General features: G+C 45.8%; 1 protein-coding gene across 1 annotated transcript in view; it reads left to right on the top strand.

Moving 5' to 3' along the window:
• Positions 1-3,612: 3,612 nt before the first annotated feature.
• Positions 3,613-24,507, top strand: part of gphna (gephyrin a) — a 91,172-nt gene continuing 70,277 nt past the window's right edge. The window contains 1 exon segment of the mRNA XM_031579794.2: positions 3,613-3,753. Coding sequence (XP_031435654.1) covers positions 3,690-3,753 — 64 coding nt within the window. The 5' untranslated portion in view covers positions 3,613-3,689.

The raw sequence follows: 24,507 nt of genomic DNA, 5'->3' as shown, positions 1-24,507 counted from the left end.
CTCTCTTACTCCCCACTGGTCTTACTCTCTTACTCCTCACTGGTCTTACTCCTCACTGGTCTTACTCTCTTACTCTTCACTGGTCTTACTCCTCACTGGTTTTACTCCTCACTGGTCTTACTCCTCACTGGTCTTACTCTCTTACTCCTCACTGGTCTTACTCCTCACTGGTCTTACTCTCTTACTCCTCACTGGTCTTACTCTCTTACTCCTCACTGGTCTTACTCTCTTACTCCTCACTGGTCTTACTCCTCACTGGTCTTACTCTCTTACTCCTCACTGGTCTTACTCTCTTACTCCTCACTGGTCTTACTCCTCACTGGTCTTACTCCTCACTGGTCTTACTCTCTTACTCCTCACTGGTCTTACTCTCTTACTCCTCACTGGTCTTACTCTCTTACTCCTCACTGGTCTTACTCCTCACTGGTCTTACTCTCTTACTCCTCACTGGTCTTACTCTCTTACTCCTCACTGGTCTTACTCTCTTACTCCTCACTGGTCTTACTCCTCACTGGTCTTACTCTCTGTATTTATGGAGAAAACAGTGCAAACGAGGAGCTGAGTAGTGTCACATATTCAAACTGGAACCGAGGAGAAGCATAACAGGTGGTTGTATGTCTGCACGTCTGTGGGTTGTGCCGGGAAAAAAGAGGGCCTGTTCTGCATGTCTGTGCGGCGTCCACTGCCAATTAGGAAGCTGAAATAATGACTTGCAGACACACAGTGCCCTGGGAGCTCTGTGCTGACTTGCTTATTTTTTGTTGTTTTTTTGGGGGGGGGCGGAGGAAGACCTTGTGCTGTTAGGACATTATGCAGATTGGCAGAAAAATAGTTTGAAGGCTTTAGGGGCTTTCCTCAAATTATATCTTCTACATCAAGGCCTAGTGCTATACCCTTAGATCACACAGGACTTACTGAGATTTCTCTCCTTCCAATCTGGCTATGAGATGCAATCAGAAAACATGTTATTAATGTGTAATAAAGGTAAGTGAAAGCAAAATAGTAGGAGTTTATTAATGTGTATTTATCATGTTTATAGCAAGAGTGCATTACTAGGTATTTACTAGTAGTAAGGTATCAGATGACTGCGTGAAAATGATAGAAGACATTGTTGTAAAAATGTTTTTTAAATGCTTTAGATACAGAAAAAAGTTATTTACATTTACACGTACAGAGGAGAAAACAATCAAGCTACGAGCAATAGAGACCAGTGTAACAATAAATACTACTTTACGTAAGGAATAAAAAGTGCAGGAATGTAACTACTGTAAATGTACTGTCAACTACTGTAAACTCATAATGAGTTCTGAGCTCAAATAAACAGGTTAACATTTACTAATCCTCCATTAACACAAATAAAGAAGTGTTCCTTTGGTGGACAGTAACACAGTGAATGGAATGCATTATTTAAGCACTTTACCACACTATTTCTGTTATTGTTGAGGATTTCTTCTGCATTCAGTGCCATTCAAATATAATTTGTCTGCTCTGCTGTTGTCCAACAGCAGGGGTTCCATCCTACAGTTAAACTGGAGTAAAAAGCCAGAGTATCCCAGATCAGCATGAGGTGTACAATATAATTGGCTCATTTGCTTGACTTGTTGCACAGGAGCTATTTTAGAGCCATGCTCTTAGCTACAATTTTAAGTCCTTGAAAATGGTTCTACATTGTTTGTTGAGACTGCAGCAGTCTTGGCCATAGGCATGTCCTTGGCCTTGACCAAGACATTGTTGAAATCTTGGGACCAGCAGGACAAACTGTTTTTAATGTTGGCTTCACCTCCAGACTTACTTGTGCATGAAATAATTCACTCTCAACTTGGTCTGGAGCCACACGGGTCTCCCTAATAGAAACTCTTCATTCAAATGTTTACAATATAAGAATATTAACAGATCATACTACACATACTACAAGTATCTTTAAATGAGGTACTTTTATACGCTGAGTCAAATTTCAAAAAAGTTTGTGTTCAGTAGTAATACTTTATCCAAGGTATCTCTACTCTAACTCAGAACTTAGATTTGTTTCATTCGTCATCAACAGGGGTTCTTGTGATGCCTCTAAAAGATCACCTAAGAACACTACAGTCAACACTGATAACCTGACCTTTGGAGTCTGGTCTGTGGGGTTGATGACCATTCGGTCATCCCAGAGGAATGTGTAAACACCACACCACAACCACTAGAGAAAACATATGACTGCTACGCTTTGCTCGAAGCTGTGCACTTATCCACAGTTACAATTTGAAAACAGGTAGCATTTTGCACTGCACGACACCCTGTGAAAAAAAATAAAAGTCAAAATGAAAACTGTTCTTTCTTTGTCTTTTTTGTTGTTGAGATTGAACCAAATGTGCTGTTGTTTTTGTGTGCTGCAGAAAGAATGTGTAACAAATTAAGGACAGTAGCTTTACTCAATTATTGATAAATGATCTTTCGTTTTGATCGTTTTGTTGCAGAGATGGTGGTGGGGACCCACCTGATGACGAGTGCTAGCCCCTTCATCTGAGTCAGTGCATGGGAGAGGGTAGCCGAGGGAGAGGAGGAGAGGGGAGATCGTAGAAGACTCTTGTCTTTCCGATTGATCTTGAATCTTTCATGGCATGCTCTTGCATTTTTTAACTCAACTGTATCTTTTTCTTTCCAGGAATGGCCGATGATCTAAAGTTAGCAGCCCGCTGAAAGGTGGATGCACTTTCACATGCACCCTTGTAGCCTCAGAGTGATTTTCTTCCCCACGGCAAAAAGCCGGGAGGACTATGTCGAGGGGAAGCAATGCCATGCGTGCCAGTCCCAAACGCCAAGCTCCACCTGAGGTGAACAAAGAAGAACAAACACAAGGGCAAAACCCTACTCACATAACAGATGATGTTTGGTGGTAGTTGATCTGAAAACAAATCTAAAATATCGAAATTAATAACAATTCTCTGTGGTTGACAAAAAGACTGAATACTACTCAGCCAGACTGCAACCAACTGCAGAACGACTCTGGAATTATTTCAACCCAGATTTGCCCGGATCAGGGACAGATAAAGGCCGTATCTGTTCACAGTCATCTACTGTCTGTAGTACAACTAGATTAAATGTATATATATCTCACACTGGTGTGTTTTAGGGCTTTTTCACCAGCACACGGGCATTTTTATTTATTTCTATTTATTTATTTTAGCAAATGGGTTAATTGCAAGATAGATTACCCAACGGCCTTTAGATAGACTTACTGTGAGGCACTGTATACAGTCTTTCTCCTGAAAAAAAAAAGTTTAATTCTAAAAGCTTATTGTAACCGAAAGCTAAAATAGGTCGATAGGCTTACGTTTTAAACTTCATAGTTCAATTTTGAGTTCAATCCTTTGGGTAGACAACCACATCCACAAACACACTTTTTTTATTTAACATGCACATTCGACAAAAGTCATGCCGTTTTGAATATTATAGTTATAGTGATATCTTTTGTCCAATGCGACTTACAAAACATTAGAAAAACTTTTTTTTTAAATCAATGGACATCTTATATTACCAATATGCGCATATTGCTTTGAGGCATGTCAGTAGCCTATGAAAGTGTGAATTTGCTTGCTCACTGTTCGGCTTCTCTCGCCTGGCGCTCTGCTCTCGGTTTTCTCCCTCCCCTCAAGTTCGATGTGCTCTGTGCTCCGATCTCAGTGCGGGAGACGGCATAGCTAAACATGGCGTCGGACGGAATGATTTTAACAAACCACGACTACCAAATTCGAGTCGGAATTCTTACGGGTAAGTGCAAAATTGCTCTAAATAGTACTAATAACTCTTATTTCAAACCCCTTGGCAGTTTGCGTCGTTTGTCACTACTGTGTGTTGTCGCGCTGGTTTGAACTGTCAACCCAGCTGTTTCTCCGACGCGCTCTATGCCTGACAGGCAGCAGGCTTGTACCACAGCCGCGTTCCTCGACTCAATTCAGGCGACGTTGCTACAAACCTCCATGTATTGCATTTTCTTTTGATTATTCTTTTTTTTTTGGACGGTCCTAATACACCGTCCAGCTGCCTTAGATTCATCTGCGGTCTGTTGCATATTTCATTTCTTGCTGTCAGGCAAACAGTTTTGTATGATGAATAATTCATACAACATTGTACGCACATCGAACCGCTAACCTGAGTTCGAGTCCGGTTGCGGGATTGTGCTTCTCTACACAACGCATGTTACACTTGCAGGTTCATCAGCAGACGGAAGATGCTATTTCTTGGTTGCAAATGCAATATGAAAATGTCGCCTTTGACCACACGGTGGTTTGAAATTGATCAGTGTGTCATCTGCAGTCGGTTACGCTGTTTCATTTTAGACGCGCTATATCTTGCATGTTTCCTCGCCTCTGAGGTTATTATTTTGGTTGCATGCATGGCCACTAGTGCTGTCTTGTTGGTGCTGTTAGCCGCATATGTGGAACAGTCAGCCACTGTTTGTCACCTCCAGCCTAAGTGCCTTGTTGAGTCCGATCCACATAGATAGGCTGCCTTCTGCCGCGTCTGACAGCCTATGAAAATTGGTTATCAATGGTCTTGCCGCTTGATACTGACGGCAAGTCGTGACATGGTTGTATTTTGTTCTGTCTTCTGTATGAATGTTCCCGGTCTGTTCTGTTGGTCTTGAGTTTATCACTATGAAATGGTTATGATTTGGCGGCATACTGTACAAATGTATAACTGTTTCCGTCTGCTGTCTTTCTTGTCTTGTGGGAATTTATCCTAAATAGAAATATACCTGGGAACCCCCTCCCCCACTATCACATAAGAGACTGAGGCTCACGCTTGCAAAAACAGACAGACACACACAGACACACACAGACACACACACACACACACACACACAGACTTCTGTACGCGATTAGATTGCAGGCAGTATGCTGTCCACTGATTTGAGGTACTGAAACACGTATATCTGCTGCCGTTCGATGCTGCCCGCTCGCTCTCACGTGTAGCCTACATAAGTGGTGACTCCCCTAGCTTTGAAACGGAGAGAGGGGGAGAGAGAGGTTTGATGGGATTCCCGCGGACACTGAATACAGCCCTTTCATATGAAGACATCAGCTGATGGGCTGTTAGTCACACCAACGAGCCCTCCTCCCTCCCCATCCTTTCCGCGTCCGTTAGATCGGTTAGCAAGGTTCCTCCACCGTGTACTGACATTTCGTGGAAGCAGCTGCTGTCTGCGCGTTCACGTGTGTGTGCGTGTGAGCGTGCGTTTGAGCATGTGTGTGTGTGTGTGTGTGTGTGTGTTTGTTCGTGGTGCATAGTTGGCGCGAGTAGAAAAGAGGAAAATTAAAAAGAGAGAACGAATGGATAGCGTCATGAAACTGACACAGCGAAATAATCAAACGATTGGGCAACTGAATTTTGGGCAACTAGTCAAGCACTGTAAACGTGGTTATTTATGCGAATTTGGAATCATTGCCTTGACAGCTGAGCACCAGCACATGCCTTGCTTCCTCTGGCTTTGGTTTAGGGGGAAAATGTTGGCATTGGTTCTAAGGGGGCATCTTTGATGAATTGTCTTGATAGGTGTGGGCAACCTGACTGCTGGGCAATCTCTCATGTTGCCCTCTCATGCCCAATACATTATCCCAAGCCAACACCGGAGAGCCGCTTCTCAATTCTCAATTTTCTTTGTTTTGGTTGTCCATATGACACGTATAGGTAAACCATGGCAATAGACCCAAACCTCTTACGTGTGTGTGTGTGTGTGTGTGTGTGTGTGTGTGTGTGTGTGTGTGTGTGTGTGTGTGTAAACCCTCTGTCCTGTACCAGATCATGAAGGAGGCGTCTGTCAGCACAGACCATTTTGCTACTCAAAGTGGCTGGATATCCACACAGCAGTAAGCCTCAGAACTAAACTGCAGAGACACTCATTCAAATGCCGGTCAGAGCTGTGGGGGTGGAGCTCCAGACAGTCAGGCCGGGGAAATACAGAGAGAGAAAAGTATGAATTGTCAAATGCAGTGTGAAGCTCCAACACAATAATCAGTCTGAGGAAAAAAAGCTGACTCTGCCTTCACTGTTTGGATTGACGAGTTTAAAAAAAAAATGTGATACTGTCAGTGTACAGTTATACCATGAGAATGACATGACTAAACAAGCACTTAACTGTTAGCCTAGGTTAAGTGGTTTAGAAGTGAGAGCCAGCAATAACATGTATGCTGGTGGTTTAACCTTACTGTGTCGTTTCAGTCATGACACCATCATTTATTACGTCTACAAAAGTTTTCCTGGAGGCCCCACAGGTACATAGTACACATAGATGGGAGGCGCTAAGAAGGGACAGGTCTGCTGTGATTGGTTGAAGTTCTACTGAGACGGCTGTGATGGGATGGGGCTGGGGGAGTGTACCTCAGCAGGCTTAACCCAGTCGATGTAGAAACCTAAAATGGAGGACTTGTTATATATTTGGGAATTCATTTATACTATGAAACAACCGTTTTTTAAGATAATCCAACATCTGAAATGCCATCTTGCCAGTCTTGTGGACAACAGGGGGAAATGTCACATACATGGGTATAGGTGCGCCATTAGAGGAACAGCTAGGAGGAGATTCACTGAATTTCAATTAAAACCGAAAACCAACCGAGCCAAAATCTCAAGATTAAGTTCAAATGGTTTCACCCAGATGTGTAGTCTTGTCCCAAAGCCATACATGGCCTCATGAGGCTACCTAGTATGTTTCAGAGTCATTCACCAGCATATATATGTTGCTTACAAAGACATTGAATATCTGAACACAAATGGTGCTTCCCAGGGTCATCTCGACCTCAAGAAGGTCCAATGCATGTTTACACGCTCATTGTTTGTTCATGTTTTTCTTCCAAAATAGTTTGCTGTCTGAGTCCTTCAAAGCAGAAGGCACACCATCTAGTTGTTTTGGATGGTAGCAAAGGCATACACACCAATGGCGCAGATCTAAAAAGCCAGACAAGGTTTGTGTTCCTCTTGGATAACGACAGATTCAGCTTGGTGTTGGGTTGATCAGAGCGCCCGTCTCATAAATAGCTGGATGCTGCTGTAGACTTGCGTGTTTGCTTTTCGTGTAGAATTCTGGAGACCATCCTAGGCTCAAACGGTTTGTTGAGCCACTTTTCACATTTTATGTCGGATTGAAGCGCAGCGTATTTTTGCAACGATTTGAAATCATACCTTTAACATAAATAAATATATCTTCGGACTCTATGGTAACATGAAGGCCTAAGCCATGCGAGGCTCACACGCGGTGCGTAGATTGGCATTCTCTGCTAAATGAGGCCAAAGGTGTTAGCATCGTTTGCCAACGCTGTAAATGGCGCTGAGGGAGGTTCAGAAGCATAGCGGCCTGTGCTCAGGTGTCAGGTGTGCAGTCAGTGATGTGTGTGTGTGTGTGTGTGTGTGTGTGTGTGTGTGTGTGTGTGTGTGTGTGTGTGTGTGTGTGTGTGTGTGTGTGTGTGTGTGTGTCGGTTATTTATATTTCCTGATTGACATCTGAGGCCCATTCATATCTGCATTTGGTTAGTGATCATGTTAAGTGGGGGTTCTCGTAATGTGGTTGTACAAGAGGTGTCCCTCTGGCGCCATCAATGTCAGGACTTCACAAACGCACGCAGATATCTCTGTGTTGGAGTTTCAAATGCCTATTGTGACACATCGTGTTGCAAGCTGATACCCAGGGGTGCAGATTAGTGAAAACGTTTTCATTTGAGGGATTAGATTTACATTCATTTACAGGCTGTCTTGATGGTACAGCTGCCCTCTCAGTGAGACGAGAGAGACCTGGGTTCGATTCCTGGTTGCTGCAGGATGCCTTTGGAAGTTGCTTTGGATAATAGCGTCTATCAGACCTTTTACCTTTTACATGAACACTGAATCAGAGCTGCCGACTGACATTGGCTGATATATTGACCCGTTGATATATTGACCTTACAGATTACTCTATGATTTCCATGCATATCGGAGCATTTCAACTACCATTAGCAGAAATCGTAAGGGGTTCACTTTGAATTGAATTGAATTGAATTGAATTGAATTGAATTGAATTGAATTGAATTGAATTGAATGTATGTTGTGACAAATGAATGTGTTGATGGCAATTTGTGATGTGTTTTGTAAGAAAAGAGTCAGCATTTATATATATTTCTAGTAGGGGTTGCCCGATATGATTGTTTTAAAGGTCAATACGATAATGCTAACCTGTGACAAAATAAAGACGATCACCATTATTTCAGGCCAACAGTTTTTTTTTTTCGTGTCAAATATGCTTTGACAACATGAATTCTTTGAATGGACGGCACTCTCTAATCTCTTCTTTGAATCTATCTAAAGCAAGTTTGAGAAAAAGGCAGAAAGATCAGAAAATTAGTGTTTTGCATGGGCAAGTTGCATTTCAAATTCTAAGCCTACAGCCCTTCCTACAATATAGGCTACAATACTGACCTCATTTAGCTTTTCAGATTATCTGTGAAAGTCACATTTGAGCAGCAGTGTGTGTGAGAGGGCCTGCATGTCCAAATGAGACGGTGTAGACGAGAGAGACAGGGCCTTCTAAAAGGAGGCTAATACTGATGTGAGTACATTTCTCTATCCTCTTATTTGGGCTGTTCAGCAGATACTTATCACTAGTTTCAGAAGCATTCAATTATTGGACGAACGATGGCAATCATTGTGTAAGAAATAAAGCAAATTGATACATCATTTAGGCTGCATTTTCAGCATGAAGTTTGAAATATCAACCCTTAAAGCTAGCCTGTGTGCCTGCAGGGAGACTCTAGGAGCTCATAAGTCATTTAAGTAAAAACTGGACATCTCATACAAAAGCAGGGTGCCGTGTGGAAGGACTGTGATAAAGTTTAGTGAAAATACTGTGAAGTGCAAACTGTGTCCTTTTCCAATAACTCCACTGCCGTGATGATGATGCGGCCAAATAAAGAAACATCAAAGCGGCAAACGGGTATTTTAAGCTTTGCCGTGAGGTTCCAGGATACTGTGCAACCACAAACGAGCTGAAGTTTAAATTCGTGAAACTGTTGCTTAAATGACGACTGTACTTCAGAAGGGCTGTGCTTTAGGGTAGATTTCTTTGAACGTTTCTTTTGAAAGAATAAACATATTACTAGTTGCTAAATTAGCAGTGTCAAACTGTTGCAACTTATAGCATAAGTGCACCAATTAGTCAAGTCCTTATTTCTTTTATGTTCCAAGCTTGTTTTTTTAGTTTAAGTGTAGACTTGCCTGCTTATACAGATTAAAAAAGGTTAACCTAGTGCAATTGGTTAATGGCATTGGTTGAGCATAACCCTTTTACTGGATACTTACCTTCTATCCTTGTTTCCAGATGCAGGTCTGAGAACTTGTTTGATTTTCAATGTCAAATACGTTATCCGTCTCATCAAATCAAAAATGTTTCAAATATCAGCCCAGATTATCTAACGACCAGATAATCTAAAAATTTTGCCAACGCTAGCCATTTTACATGCTAGTAGTGACAAAGGAATTCAGACGGCAGTTGAGTAGATAGCGGGTCCGTTCGAAACGGCTAACGTAAACTAACGTGCTAATGTTAGACAGTTGGCTAACAGACGCCTCACAAATCAAACATTATTTCTGGTTACAATTACGGTGTTATCGGACAGTAAATTGTCTATTTCTCTGTAACTTTTGAAAAATCGAAGCGAGAAAAAATGCATTTGCATACAAAACACGTCCACCAGCGGCGTTTTTGCAGATTTTAGTTTTTCAATTTGCAGTCGCCGGAGGGGGCTGCTGTACAGATTTTTGGGTAATGGGGCAGCATCGAGGCTACATCGATGCTGCCTTCAAAAAAACGACCGTTACGGGGGACAGACAGGAAAAGAGAGTTTAATCAGTTTTAAACAGTCCTTGATGCCTCGCTGTCATGTTAGACACCCTGCTGAGATAGCATTTTACCCTGTTATGAACAAGTTTGTTCTGAAAACAGGGTGCAAAATGAACTTTTTGGTCTATCTGCCAATGGCTGGTAAACTGAAAAAGAATTACCGCCCGAAGGATTTTTCAACCAGCCAATGTTAACATTAGATGAGTAGAAGTGATTGACCAAACATTATTGTTTTCATTTTAAGCGATGCATAATATAACCCTGGTGAAATTAAGAACTGACATGATTGGCTACATAACCAACTAACGGTGATTGTTGTACTTGTTGACATATCCACACAAAGTCAGAGAAGGGCCTTTCTCTTTTAGCCAGGACATGAACTGTGCAAAACAGGTTTTGCATCTTTGTGGCCGTTTGATCGCTCATGGCGGTGAGGTTCTGTCACAATTGCCGTCATTGCAATGTGTATGTTGTAAGTCTTGACTTGACTTGACTTGACTTGACTTGACTTGACTTGACTAATGTGGGTTTTTGAGTTTCCATGGTCTTTAATAGATTCAGGACGAGCAGGTCCTGTTTGTTGAGTAACTGCGGCAAATAATGCAAATATTTGCACGTTCAGAACAGTTCTTGGTTGCCAGTTTATGTTTTCACATTTAGTTTATGTTCGCTTCCTTCATAGGCTAAACTACTCTCAACTTTTAAAAGTCAGTCCTTCTGTAACTGGAAGGTCATGTCCAAGCCTACTGTAGTCGACCAATAATTCAACTATAGCAAGCTTTGACAGGGAGATCAAAATTTTTGTTGTTTTCCATATTCTATGCTATGATAATCTATCCGAAATGTCATTGATTAAGTCCTTCTGTGCTCGCATTGCAAGCCTAACCTATGTCATCATATTTAGTTTGTTGGACATAACAGCACAGCATACATGCTAGCAACACCTTTGCCCAAACTATGTTTAGGTGCTGTTGACCAACACACATAATTCCATTTTTGCATTTGACCATTGCATCGCTTGCCGTTTGTGGTGACCCGGTCGGTGTGTTGTAAACACAAAGCCCACAGGGAATACAGGTGAATGTAATGTGATCATATTGAAACGAGCAGGTTACAGAACAGTGAGAGGGGATTTAGACACCCCTTGGCCCTTTATTTATTTTCAGTTTCTTAAGTGTTTCATCAACGGTGTTTCCTGTAAGTACTGCATAGTTAAAAGGGTGACAAATGTTTTCTTGTAGCTTGTATAGAATTTTCGAGGGATAAACCGGATAAGTGAACGCATTGAAAGTCTTAAAAAAATCTTGTAGCGGTTGGGCTCCTCACAATACAACAAAACGCCATAGTATTACATAGCAAATTATAGTAAAATTAACAACAACAATAATAATAATGTAAAAATTGTAGGGTTCTAGGTATAGGTGTTTGAATGTACCATGCTGTCACTTGTTCGGATAGCAGGAGGTAAGTCATACCTCCACAGAGGCCCCACTAATGAAGAGACTTGAGTCCCATCTCTTGCTGCGGACAGAAGGCAAAGACAACAGACGTTCTTCGGAGGAACATAGTGGTCGAGTTCTCCCTAGATGGTGCATTACACACAACGAAGGGAGCCGATCAACTCATTCTGAACATTTAACTGATTTATATTTGAATAGCAGAGTGTGTGTTGTGTGCCCAAGTGTGGCAGAATGTCAGTGGGTCATTGGTGATAGAGCATGGCTGCCCTCCGCCTTGTTAGATGATATTAATTGCTCATCCAACAGGTGGCAGCGTCCAGCGTCCATGTAATTGCATCGGTTGCAGTATGCATCGGCTGACTGCTGCTGCGGTGCAATCACATTCGCATTTTCTTGCGTAAATGCATCTCCAGTTTATAATTTACTCATCAAATTTGCAACCAATTAAAGCAGACATCTAAAGTGAATCGGTAAACAAAATGATCTTGATATTTAGTTGGAGAATTAAGAGGAAAAAAAAAACGATCCTTCTCTCTTGCTGCTCTCAACATCCCTATTCAAAGGCACCAGCATCAAAGGCTCCTTCAGGGCCCTCGCCAGCCTGCTTGTGTGTGCGTGTGAGTGTGTGCGTGCGTGAGTGTGTGTGTGTGTGTGTGTGTGTAGGAGTGTGTGTGAGTCTTCCCAGCCTGTCAGAGCCTGTCTCAGTGCTGTTCAAAGTGCTGATCACATTCAGCCGCAGCTACGCATTCCTCACACACACACACACACACACACACACACACACACACACACACACACGCACACACACACGCACACACTCCTCTGTTTCGCTTCTTTTCCTTTTGCAGTACAGCCGGAGCGCTTGAAAGAACAAATTAAAGTCAGGTAACTGCCTGTCACCATGTTCTCCCTCTGCTTTTATTGTATCGCCTTCTGATGGTGAAGTAGAGGCCTGTGCCCTAAGAAATATAGATGGGGGAATGTTTATGCGTGGGTGGATGCGTATATGTGTGTGTGTGTGTGTGTGTGTGTGTTGTTTGTGTGTGTGTGTGTGTGTGTGTGTGTGTGTGTGTGTGTGTGTGTGTGTTGTTTGTGTGTGTTGTTTGTGTGTGTGTGTGTGTGTGTGTGTGTGTGTGTGTGTGTGTGTGTGTGTGTGTGTGTGAGGCGGCAAGGACTTAGTGCATGTCAGGGTGGATGTTTGTGTGCCCAGGCATTGGGTGGTGTGGGGACTGCATGCATCTAGTAGAGGTAGCCGAACTGGGGCAAATCACACATTGCCATCATTTTGCAACCTATTGCATTTGTACAGCTCATGCTGTGTGTGATGCGTATATATATGTGTGTGTGTGTGTGTGCGCGTGTGTGTGTGTGCGTGCGTGAGTACCTATTGCATTTGTACAGCCGCAGCCATCGCGGTTTCAAGTGGGCCACTGTTCCCATGGGGGTCAGCGAAGGGAGGACCTCAGCGTGGTCATCTTGTGTGGAGCTGCTCATGCTGTGTGTGATGCGTATATATGTGTGTGTGTGTGTGTGTGTGTGTGTGTGTGTGTGTGTGTGTGTGTGTGGAGATGCTCATGCTGTGTGTGATGCGTATATATATGTGTGTGTGTGTGTGTGTGTGTGTGTGGAGCTGCTCATGCTGTGTGTGATGCGTATATATATATGTGTGTGTGTGTGTGTGTGTGTGTGTGTGTGTGTGTGGAGCTGCTCATGCTGTGTGTGATGCGTATATGTGTGTGTGTGTGAGTGTGTGTGTGTGTGTGTGTGTGTTTGTGTGAGGCGGCTCATGCTGTGTGTGATGGTGCTCGGTCTTCACATTGCAGCGTTTCTACTTGCATGTTTCCAGCAGGCAGGCTGAGCACCCCCCACCCCCCCAAATTGAGAGCTATCAAACCGCCCATGTCCTTAGATGTGTGGTGTGTTCCATTAGTCATCTGTGTACTCAGAATTATAGGCAAATATCAGCCTGGGACCACTTGTCCGCCACGGGTGAAATGGTTATTGACATCTTCTGCGCATTAGTCATGATTCCTTGTTAGCTTGCTCTATCCTTCATCGCAGTAGTAGCCATCTCGTTAGCCTGCTGTATCTGAGACCACACCAAGGATGCTAACTGCTTATAAACAGAATGATTTCAAAGATCCTCAATGAGTGCCTACATACTTTTTACTTCGTTGGAACTGTAGTTCTGAGTGGTTCCCAGCAGACCTTGAAGACGTGCCATGATGAGGCTCCTGGATGAGGACGGAACAGGTCACATTGGCCTGGGCCGTTCAGGACACATCTCTCTCCCTTTCTCTCTCTCTCTCTCTCTCACTCTCTCACTCCCTTCCTCCTTCCCTCCCTCCACGATCACATTTTAAGCAGAAGCCATAAAGCCCTCTCAGGCCACACTGGACACAGTGAGTAATGAGATTACGAGCCTCGCTGCCAGACTTTCAGGAATGGGGGAGAAAGGCCCTGTCACTGGAAGACGTGGGCGGCTGCCAAGGCGCAGTCCAAGTCTTAAGTCAACAGTTGCGGCTGATATGACTTAATGAAAGATAGTTCCAGGAGTAAGTAGCCGGGCTACGCTCCGAGATCAATCACGGCTGTGATCACACAGCGATTATGTACAAAACAACTCGGGGGGCCAATTGAAAATAAGCAAACAGAGAGGTCCCATGTCACAGGCCGAAGCTGGATGTCAATAAAGAACCTGGGAATAGGCTGCAAGCACAGTTAGTTATTTGCCTACAGTTCCCAGGATGCCTTTGTGATCATATGACACTAAATACTTCAAGTAAATGTATTGAGTCATAGCTGGAGCGTTTGCGCAAGGTGTAGGCGAATTGTCAACGAGGCTTGCTTATCCTCACCCTCTGTTCTCTAGCTGTCATGGAGCTATCAGGTACATCACAATGCAAGGATACAGTATCACCACAAACTTTACTATGTGCATGGTCATCACAATAAAAACATCAAGCTTCCCTGTTGGTCAAACATAGGTTTGCTGTGTGTAACTTTAACTTTGGTATCCTGCAATAAACTGCACTAAAGATATTTAGTAAAATGGCCAGATTGCTGTGTGTGTTGTTTGAAGGTGCGGACCCTAATATATTTGATGACCGTGACCATTGCTGAGCAAGAACTTGTTCAAAGACTAGCATCTATAGTATTAGAAATATAGTCTGTATATAATGGATGGGCGTCACATGGTGGTAGTGGTAGTTTCTGTGGGCTACTTTTAGGATTCACCAGGCTGTAAACGGAGTGTCCATTTCACCTAGCAGCTGAGCAGCTTGAGCAGCTCAGACTCACACTCATCCTATTCCTGTCTGTCACGCTCTCTCTCTCTCTCTCTCTCTCTCTCTCTCTTTCTTTCTTTCTCTCACTCACTCTCTTTTTCTCACTCACTCACTCTCTCTCTCTCTCTCTCTCTTTCTTCTCTCTTACCCTGTCTCCCTGCCACATACACAGATTCATCCAAACACACGCATACCAATCCCGCGGTGCGTTTCTGGAAATAAATAAGTAAACATCACACCACAAGCAAACCCCCACCCCCCCACCACCCCCCCACCCCATCTGTGTGTCTTCTCCTCAGGAGGCTGTGGCCGGAGCTGGCCCTCAGGGCAGACACTCCTGACACACACTCCTGACACACACACACTGCGTTGCCCATTCATAAAAGTCTAATGTCTCCTAAGAGTCCTGGCGCTGGGGCTCCCTCCCCTCACAGCGGCAGCGTGGCTGTATTTTTAGAGCGCGCCGAGCCGTGAGCCCTGAGCCGTGAGCCGTGAGCCGTGAGCCGTGAGCCGTGAGCCGTGAGCCGTGAGCCGTGAGCCCCGAGCCGTGAGCCGTGAGCCGTGAGCCCTGAGCCCTGAGCCGTGAGCCGTGAGCCGTGAGCCGTGAGCCGTGAGCCGTGAGCCGTGAGCCGTGAGCCGTGAGCCGTGAGCCGTGAGCCCTGAGCCGTGAGCCGTGAGCCCTGAGCCGTGAGCCCTGAGCCGTGAGCCCTGAGCCGTGAGCCGTGGCGAGCTCCGTAGGTTTGCGTTGGATCTGCCTCCAGCTGCCATCGCCCATGCCCAGTTTCGGGGGAAGGGGGGGAGGGGGAGCGAGAGAGAAAGAAAGAAAGAAAGAAAGGGAGGGAGGGAGGGAGGGAGGGAGGGAGGAGTGAGTGTGTGTGAGAGGGAGAGAGGGGGGGGGGGGTGGATGGGAAGTGTGTGAAGGTAGCATTCATTCATTCATTCATTACGCATACTGAATGAGCAGCAAAGGAAGATGGTGAGACATCTGAAGGAGTGTAATCTTTGAGATAGCGAGAGAGAGAGAGAGAGAGAGAGAGAGAGAGAGAGAGCTAGAGAGAGCCCTCATTAAGCTAGGCATGTAGGCCTGCTCCATTACTGTGATTCCCATTCATCCCAGCGTCTTAGCAACACTGAGAGGGAGCTTAGGTCATCATCCATGCCCAGCGCCTTGATGGGAACGCTCTCGACACTGGAAAAGCCCTGGGTGGAGATTTATTTTTTCCCCACTCTTTGCGTTTGGGTCTTTAGTCCACCGATATGTGTGAGAGAGATGTAGGCTAGTTGGCTGGGTCTTAATGTGCCAGGAATGGTTGAACATGTGGATCACTAGCCATGGCTAATGTGCAGATTCACCAATCAAGGTCAGCTTCCAGTGTGACGTTTCATATCACATTTCTATAACGTGTGTGTGTGTGTGTGTGTGTGAGGGGTGGATTCACAAGGGTGGGTGCGTGGAAGAGATATTCGCAAGTGAACGCATGACTAGCATTCGATTAGCAGCCGTGGCTAAAGTGCAGACACATGCCTTAACCAGGGTCGGCTCACAGTGTGACCCCCCCCGCCCCCAGGCTCTCCTCGGCTCCGGGGGTGACGAGGCTCTCTCTCTGGGGATGAATCATGAGATCCAGGGCCTGATGTGGAGGTCACAGACACACACACACACACACACACACACACACACATGTGGAGGTCACCTCCGTGTCAGTCTCACCCATGGGAATTCACTGGAACTAACCCCCCTGTCCATGGCTGCCACATGACTACAACAGTGTCCACACACACACACACACACACACACACACACATGACCACAACAGTTTGGAGGCTTTAGCCTAATGCCTGGTGATCGCCTAACAAAGACCTGGTGGCTTGCCTCGTATCATCCATCTGTGCTGGCATCTGTATGTTTACGGAGTCCACACACACACACACACACACACACACACACACACACACACACACACACACACACACACACACACACAGGACCATGTTTTGCGGCGGTGTAGATCCAGTGTGTAAGTGTGAGGCAATGTCGCTAATGGCTTTGATGTGTGTGTGTGTGTGTGTGTGTGTGTGCGCAGCGCGCCTCCGAAGCTCTTAATCCAGAAGCGGCGATAATCTGCCTGTGATCTCTACTCCACGGCCCAGTCACCCACTCCTCGTGTGTGTGTGTGTGTGTGTGTGTGTGTGTCTGTGATCTCTACTCCACGGCTCACTCACCCACTCCTCGTGTGTGTGTGTGTATGTGTGTGTGTGTGTGTGTGTGTGTGTGTGTGTGTGTGTGTGTGTGTGTGTGTCTGTGATCTCTACTCCACGGCTCACTCACCCACTCCTCGTGTGTGTGTGTGTATGTGTGTGTGTGTGTGTGTGTGTGTGTGTGTGTGTGTGTGTGTGTGTGTGTCTGTGATCTCTACTCCACGGCTCACTCACCCACTCCTCGTGTGTGTGTGTGTATGTGTGTGTGTGTGTGTGTGTGTGTGTGTGTGTGTGTGTGTGTGTGTGTGTCTGTGATCTCTACTCCACGGCTCACTCACCCACTCCTCGTGTGTGTGTGCGTGTGTGTGTGTGTGTGTGTGTGTGTGTGTGTGTGTGTGTGTGTGTGTGTGTGTGTGTGTGTGTGTGTGTGTGTCTGTGATCTCTACTCCACGGCTCACTCACCCACTCCTCGTGTTGAGGTGGAGCACCAACACACAGGGCCTCCATCTTTCCATGCAGATGAGCAGCCATCTTTCCATGCTAAGCCACTTTGTCTTGGTTGTGTGTGTGTGTGTGTGTGTGTGTGTGTGTGTGTGTGTGTGTGTGTGTGTGTGTGGTGTCTTCCTTGGGTAACAGAAACATTTTCCTGGATCAATTTAAACTCAACGTTTTGTTTGTGTTTGGGGATATGTTTCAATTAGGCTACAGTTTTTTAGAAGGCTACATACCACAGTATTATACACTTTGGGACCTCTGTAGCTTTTTTCCCAAACTGTTGTGGAGTATGACAAATGACAGTGGCTCACTCTGCATCAATGCCTTGCTGACGCATCAGCACATTTGGAAGCAGGTGCTGATTTACCATCACACAAGCAGGACTGACCCAGGGGATCATTCTTCAAAACCTGCCCCCCAGTTAGGCCCTCTTCTACCCCCCAGTTAGGCCTTCTTTTACCCCCCAGTTAGGCCTGCTTCTGCCCACTCACCGTACGCTAGCATGTATGCCGTTAGTGTTGGTGGAGACACGTGTGTGTGTGTGTGTGTGATAGGTGAAAATTCACCCTCAAGTTACTTCAGGACTCCAGAGTTGTCAATCAGTATATTTATTCAACAAGAGCAATTGCAATCGGGCATACTCACAGCACAAGGATGAAAGTGAAGCAATGATAAACACATCGCACAAGGTTTATATAGACAGAAGTTGAGCATTCAGCAGGGAAAACCACGTGGTGGATTTCTCACGTCGGAGGCAAGGATGGAAGTTTTGCACAAGGTCGGAAGAAGCACAGTTCGTCCCTTATTATCACTTCTGGTCTAAACATGCTCTTGTACAAAATGCAGACTAAGTGGCACCTAATATTCTAAGTTACACACATACACAGGAACACAGAAAAGCCATGTCCCTGTTAAAGAGAACAGCATATAAGATAATTATTAAAACAAGGCACTTGATTCATATATTCAAAAGTCATTAACAGTGTTTGGTAATTATCTCCATCAGTGTGTGTGTGGGGTGAACTCACCGTACGCTAGCATGTATGCCGTTAGTGTTCGTGGAGACGTGTGTGTGTGTGTGTGTGTGTGTGTGTGTGTGTGTGTGTGTGTGGGGTGAACTCACCGTACGCTAGCATGTATGCAGTTAGTGTTGGTGGAGACACGTGTGTGTGTGTGTGTGTGTGTGTATGTGTGTGTGTGTGTGTGTGTGTGTGTGGTGAACTCACCGTAGCCGAGCTGCCGCCATGCCGCGCTCCCCGGGACCCGTGTGAATAATTAAACTTCACTGTCAGCCGGAGGCCTGCACGCCTCTCCTCTCTCCTCCTCTCTCCTCTCCTCTCCTCTCCTCTCTCCTCCCCTCTCCTCTCCCCTCCTCTCCCCTCTCCTCTCTTTTTCTCCCCTCTCTCCTCTCCTCCCCTCTCCTCTCCCCTCTCCTCTCCTTTTCTCTCCTCTCTCCTCTACTCTCTCCTCCTCTCCTCTCCTCCTCTCTCCTCTCCTCTCCTCTCCTCTCTCCTCTCCTCTACGCTCCCCTCTCCTCTCCTCTCTTTTCCTCCCCTCCCCTCTCCTCCCCTCATCTCTATTCTCCTCTCCTCCCTCCTCTCTTCTCCTCCGCTCCTCTCCTCTCCTCCCCTCCTCCTCTCCTCCTCTCCTCCCTCCTCTTCTCTCCCCTCTCTTCTCCTCCTCTCCTCTCTTTTCCTCCCCTCCCCTCTCCTCCCCTCTTCTCTATTCTCCTCTCCTCCCTCCTCTCTTCTCCTCCGCTCCTCTCCTCTCCTCTCCTCCCCTCCTCCTCTCCTCCTCTCCTCCCTCCTCTTCTCTCCCCTCTCTTCTCCTCCTCTCTTCTCTATTCTCCTCCCCTCTCCTCCCCTCTTCTCTCTTCTCCTCCTCTCCTCTCCTCTCCCCCCGCTGGAAGTCATCTCTTTAGCGCTTGTCATCGGGATATAAATCACAGAGTGCTATCGTCACGAACGCCGAGACTGACACCTCCTGCCTGTGAGCGGGGAAGGGGGGGAGCGGGGGAGGGAGCCAACGCCAGGAGAGGCACACTAGTGAACACCGCTACACTCAAAAGGGTCTCTCATTGCTTGAAAGTGTATCCAAATAGTGCTAATTGTGAAACACATGTATGGTTTAATGGTTATCTCATTTTTGAATTGGAAAACGGTCAATAAAACCGTGTCAATGTGATCAATCAGCAACAGCTTCTGGTGGGCAGGCTTTTAGGTCCAGTGGGACAGCAACAAACATGGCTCCCTGTCGTTGTCTTTTGACTCGCTCCTTGACCTTGTAGAGGCTGGTTTCACTGAGGGATTGCTGTGGTCTCTCTCCCTGACACCAGTTCTCTCAGCACACTCTATCAGTGGGGCCCCCACTCCAATTGGGTCCGTAAATACTGGAGTGCAGGGAGTGCCCTCAAGGTGAGCGGAAGTCACTGCTGCTGTTAGACTGGTGAAGGAGAGGTCAGAGGTCAGAGGTTAGAGGTTAGGGGGCCGTGGGGGCCGTGGGGACCGTCAGTGGACATCAGAGAAATGGTCACCAGGGAGACGGAATGGACTCGGTCCCACGTGTGGGGATCTGTGGCGTTTGTGAGCGGGAGAGGAGGAGAATCACTCGCATATACAACACACACACACACGGACATTTACAGGACTACTGCTGCTTAAATATACATATCCTCACACACACACACACGCTAGCAGAGGTTATGAGTAAAGTATCAGACTAATTACCCCAAGCTGACTTTTAATGGGAAAAATGTTGCCGGGGACAAATTCACATTTCCCGAAAAGCCACGCGGTCACGTTCCTACCAGCTATATTTAGGAGCTCGCAAGGCACTCACACACACACACACACACACACACACACACACAAAGCTGCACCCAGAGAAGCAGGGCTTTCTGCAGTTGTCCGGAGAGTGAAAAGCCTAAGTAGGGCATATCTGCTTACTGGCCCTTCTTTTTTTTTCTTCTGTAGTGCAGATGTGCTTCTTTCAATTCTCTCTCTCTCTCTCTCTCTCTCTGTCTCTCTCTCTCTCTCTCTCTCCCCCTCTCTCCCTCTTCCCCCTCTCCCTTTCTCTCTCCTGTTTTATTTCCCCCCATGCACAGTATGGTCTCCTGGCTCTAGCCCCCCTGCCCTTTTCTCCTCATTCTCTCGCCATTGCCGAGGTCCTCCTCACGCGTGCGATGTGGCGGGGGCTGCTTCCTGCTCCTCACCCCACTCCTCTCCACCTGCTCATGGTGAGGACGGGAGAGTGCAGTGCATGCATGCTCTTGTGTCCACGCGTGTGTGTGTGTGTGTGTGTGTGTGTGTGTGTGTGTGTGTGTGTGTGTGCTCATGATGAGGACGGGAGAGTGCAGTGCATGCATGCTCTTGTGTCCACACGTGTGTGTGTGTGTGTGTGTGTGTGTGTGTGTGTGTGTGTGTGTGTGTGTGCTCATGTGCTCATGATGAGGACGGGAGAGTGCAGTGCATGCATGCTCTTATGTCCACGCGTGTGTGTGTGTGTGTGTGTGTGTGTGTCTGTGTGTGTGTCTGTGTCTGTGTCTGTGTCTGTGTCTGTGTCTGTGTGTGTGTGTGTGTGTGTGTGTGTGTGTGTGTGTGTGTGTGCTCATGGTGAGGACGGGAGAGTGCAGTGCATGCATGCTCTTATGTCCACGTTAACCCTGCTGATGTGGAAAGCCAGCATTAAATCACAGTGTGTGTGTGTGTGTGTGTGTGTGTGTGTGTGTGTGTGTGTGAGAGAGTGGGGTTGGCGTAACATTGGGTGGTTAGTCATTTTCACCCTCTGGCCAGCTGTTTCCTTCAAGCGTAGCGTGCGTAATAAATGATTCCCTTTCTGTGGATGCTGACCACATTCCTTCTTGTAATATGACTGAGAGAGGATGAATGGGAATGGTGGTTACGGGTGGATGGCAGTTATGTGTGAGTGATTAAGTGTGTGTTTATGTGTGTGTGTGTGTGTGTGTGTGTGTGAGTGATTAAGTGTGTGTTTGTGTGTGTGTGTGAGAGAGCGAGAGAGAGAGAGCGAGAGAGAAAAATAAATCCATGTACATATATGTACTCTCTCACATGCACACACACATACTCCCATGCAAATACACACAAACACACATATACACACACACATCAACAGAACCTAGAAAAACAATCAGTATTGAGAAAGTCTCAGAATAATCACCGGGATTGTCCCTCCTGGCGAACTAGAACAACTCTTTGCTTTTTAATTCAGGGTGCGCGGATAAGAAGTATGCGTCCGAGCGCTGGGATTAGGCAGAAAACATAGATTATAATCTGTGCTGCTGCACGCTGTTTGCCTGGGCTGGATTGAGCGCTCCGGCTGTTGGCTCTGCTTTCCTTTTGAATGATCTACTGTCCTCTACGGTACCGGACAACAGAACCTGGTGATCCAGCGAGACGAATCCATCTGCTCCTCACACACACACACACACACACACACACACACACACACACACACACACACACACACACACACACACACACACACACAGGGATTAAAGTATTCCGGCACCGTGCCGGATTTCCGGCGTGCGGCGTTTGGCTGCGGAAAAAAGTCTTATATAAAAAATAAATACATCTCGATATCATCGACATCACTTTCGAGTTTATGAGTTCGTCTGCCAATGAAATGAAAGGAGAACAACTCTCCCGCTCTCAAAATAACATTATTAGCCAATCAGAAGTAGATTGGGGCGGGTCTTGGGAAAATGTGCTTCAAACACCGACTTTTCTCTATCGCTCTGCCTATGCTGCGTAGATGCCCGAGTAGAGAAATTTCACCGAAGGAGAGTAGGATGGAGAGTAAGTTCATGAATCCTGGGGAAGATGCCCTCCTAGTTGATAAAGGATTGAAAAATAAATGGCGCTGGGCATGGATAGAAGAGATAGGGAAGGACAGTAAGCCTTTTGGTAGCTGGTGTAACTAAGAAGTTAAGAGAAGCAGGTGCTTGCTTCTGCACTTTGTGCTCGAAAAAGATACTATATGCAACGACCCGAAAAAAAGTGCTTCCGCGTCATGAGTTAGACCCTGCTCATAGAGCAGCCGTTTGTGCTCTCCAACACACAACGCCGTTACCGGGAGCAACAACCACAGCTGATGTACCAGCATCAATAACTGACCGTGTGTGTGACCTGAAAATACGCGTGTGCACGTTCATCGCATAGCAAGATCTGTCTTTCAGGCCCGCCCAACCCTGTGGTGAATTTATGCCAAAAAATAGCTGAAGACAATTGCTTTGACTAAACTGTCGATATCCAATCAGCATGCCAGCTATTTTAACACACACGGCATAACACCAGAGATTAAAAGACGTATTTCGGAAAAGCTAAAAACACGGCATGTTTTCCTTAAATGTCGACGAAGCCACCAACAAGAACATGGACAAAGTCCTGTTTTGTATTTATTTCCCAACATTTAAGTTACCAGTTCTTGTAACATTTTAATGTTTTGCTTGTTATTTATTTTATTGATATATTTTCTATTAATTTCCTAGTATTTAATTTACGATTATTTCTTTTGAACAAAGTGCTTCCAAATCAAATCAAATCTTCTTCTTCCACTGACTGAATTTCACATACCCTTATAACATGTCACCTTGGGATTGTAGGTCATCTTGTAACCTTTCAAGGACAAAGCTTAGCAGCAAAACTTGATATCAAAAGAAATCGTAAATGCTACATGTGTTAGTACCATATTGTAGTGAGGTGGAGTAGTATTGCTGACCTTTCTTGGGATTGCAGTTTCAAAAGTCTCACCATAATCTGCAATCATTCATTTCTAAATGTTTTTTTTGTTTGTTTTTTTGTTTGCGAATGTGTCCACGCCACGGGACGATGCCCCCCCCATTCACCCACACACCAAAAAAAGTTCAGGCTCAGGATTTTTTTTTGCTTTAACCCCTGCACACAGCTTCTAGTGGCACCAGGGGAACTACATTTGCTTTGTTTGTTTGTTTGTTTGTTTGTTTGTTTGTTTTCTTTGTTTTGTCAAAATGTAAGGGTGTGTTGGAACACACGACACATGGTGAAAGCATAGAATATGCATAGGTGTGTGTGTGTGTGTGTGTGTGTGTGTGTGTGTGTGTTTGCACGTGCATATGTGTGTATGTCTGTATGTGGCCTCCAAGACTACACCTCCATAAATCCAAATCTCCACCTATTTCTTCTGCTTTCTCTCTTCCACCCTCCCATACTCTCTCTCTCTCTCTCTCTCTCTCTCTTCCACCTCTCCTGTCTTTCTGTCTGTCTCTTTCTCTCTCCCTCTCTCTCTCTCCCTCCCTCTTTCTCTCTCTCTCTCTTCTTCAAGTGCTCACTCCATCCAGGTTAAGGTCTGCCTGTCAGTCCCAGATGGATAGCGCACTACCTCCCCCTAGTCATCATTTATCTGTTTCCCATCCCATCTTCTCCTGCTCCCCCAGTGGACCCAGGCCCCAGAGAATTCCAGCCCAGGAATTCTGATGTGTGTGTGTGTGTGTGTGTGTGTGTGTGTGTGTGTGTGTGTGTGTGTGTGTGTGTGTGTGTGTGTGAGTGAGTGTGTGTGTGTGATGACGATGATGCTTTGGCAAATGTCAGGTGACCACGCCACCCCTCCTTTCTCTCCTTCCTTCTTTTCTTTTCTTTTTCAGAGAGTGGGATGAGGAAGAGTGGGATGAGGAAGAGTGTGTAACATGGTAGGAAGAGTAAGGGGATGAAGGCAGGCAGGCCGATATAGGCTATGAGTGTAGAAGTACTGCAGTGACGTGGCTGTTGCATATTTATAAACGGCTACTCCATATTTATAAGCGGCTACTCCATATTTATAAGCGCTTCATAAAACATGAATTAGTGGGATGGCCTTTTTGATTGTGCTAGTTTCAAATGCGTGTGTGTGTGTGTGTGTGTGTGTGTGGGGGGGGGGCTTCATGTTTGTGTTGGAAAGATAAAGTTGCTTGTGATAGATTGTTGGAATGCTCTGATTTGATTGATCTGTGTGTAAGAAGCTCTGCTCTGTGTAAGTGTGTGTGTGTGTGTGTGTGTGTGTGTGTCTGTATGTGTGTCACAATTGCATACATTTTTAATGTACCTTTCATGTATCTTTGTGTGTGTGTGTGTGTGTGTGTGTGTGTGTCTGTGTGTGTGTGTGTGTGTGTGTGCATGTGTGTGTGTGTGTGTGTGTCGGTGTGTGTGTGTGTGTGTGTCGGTGTGAGATGGGCTGGTGAGGG

The sequence above is a fragment of the Clupea harengus genome, chromosome 14 (assembly GCF_900700415.2).
Source record: "Clupea harengus chromosome 14, Ch_v2.0.2, whole genome shotgun sequence".
Lineage (NCBI taxonomy): Eukaryota > Metazoa > Chordata > Actinopteri > Clupeiformes > Clupeidae > Clupea > Clupea harengus.
Note: the sequence above shows the minus strand (reverse complement) of the source record. Positions and strands in the feature narration are given on the sequence as shown.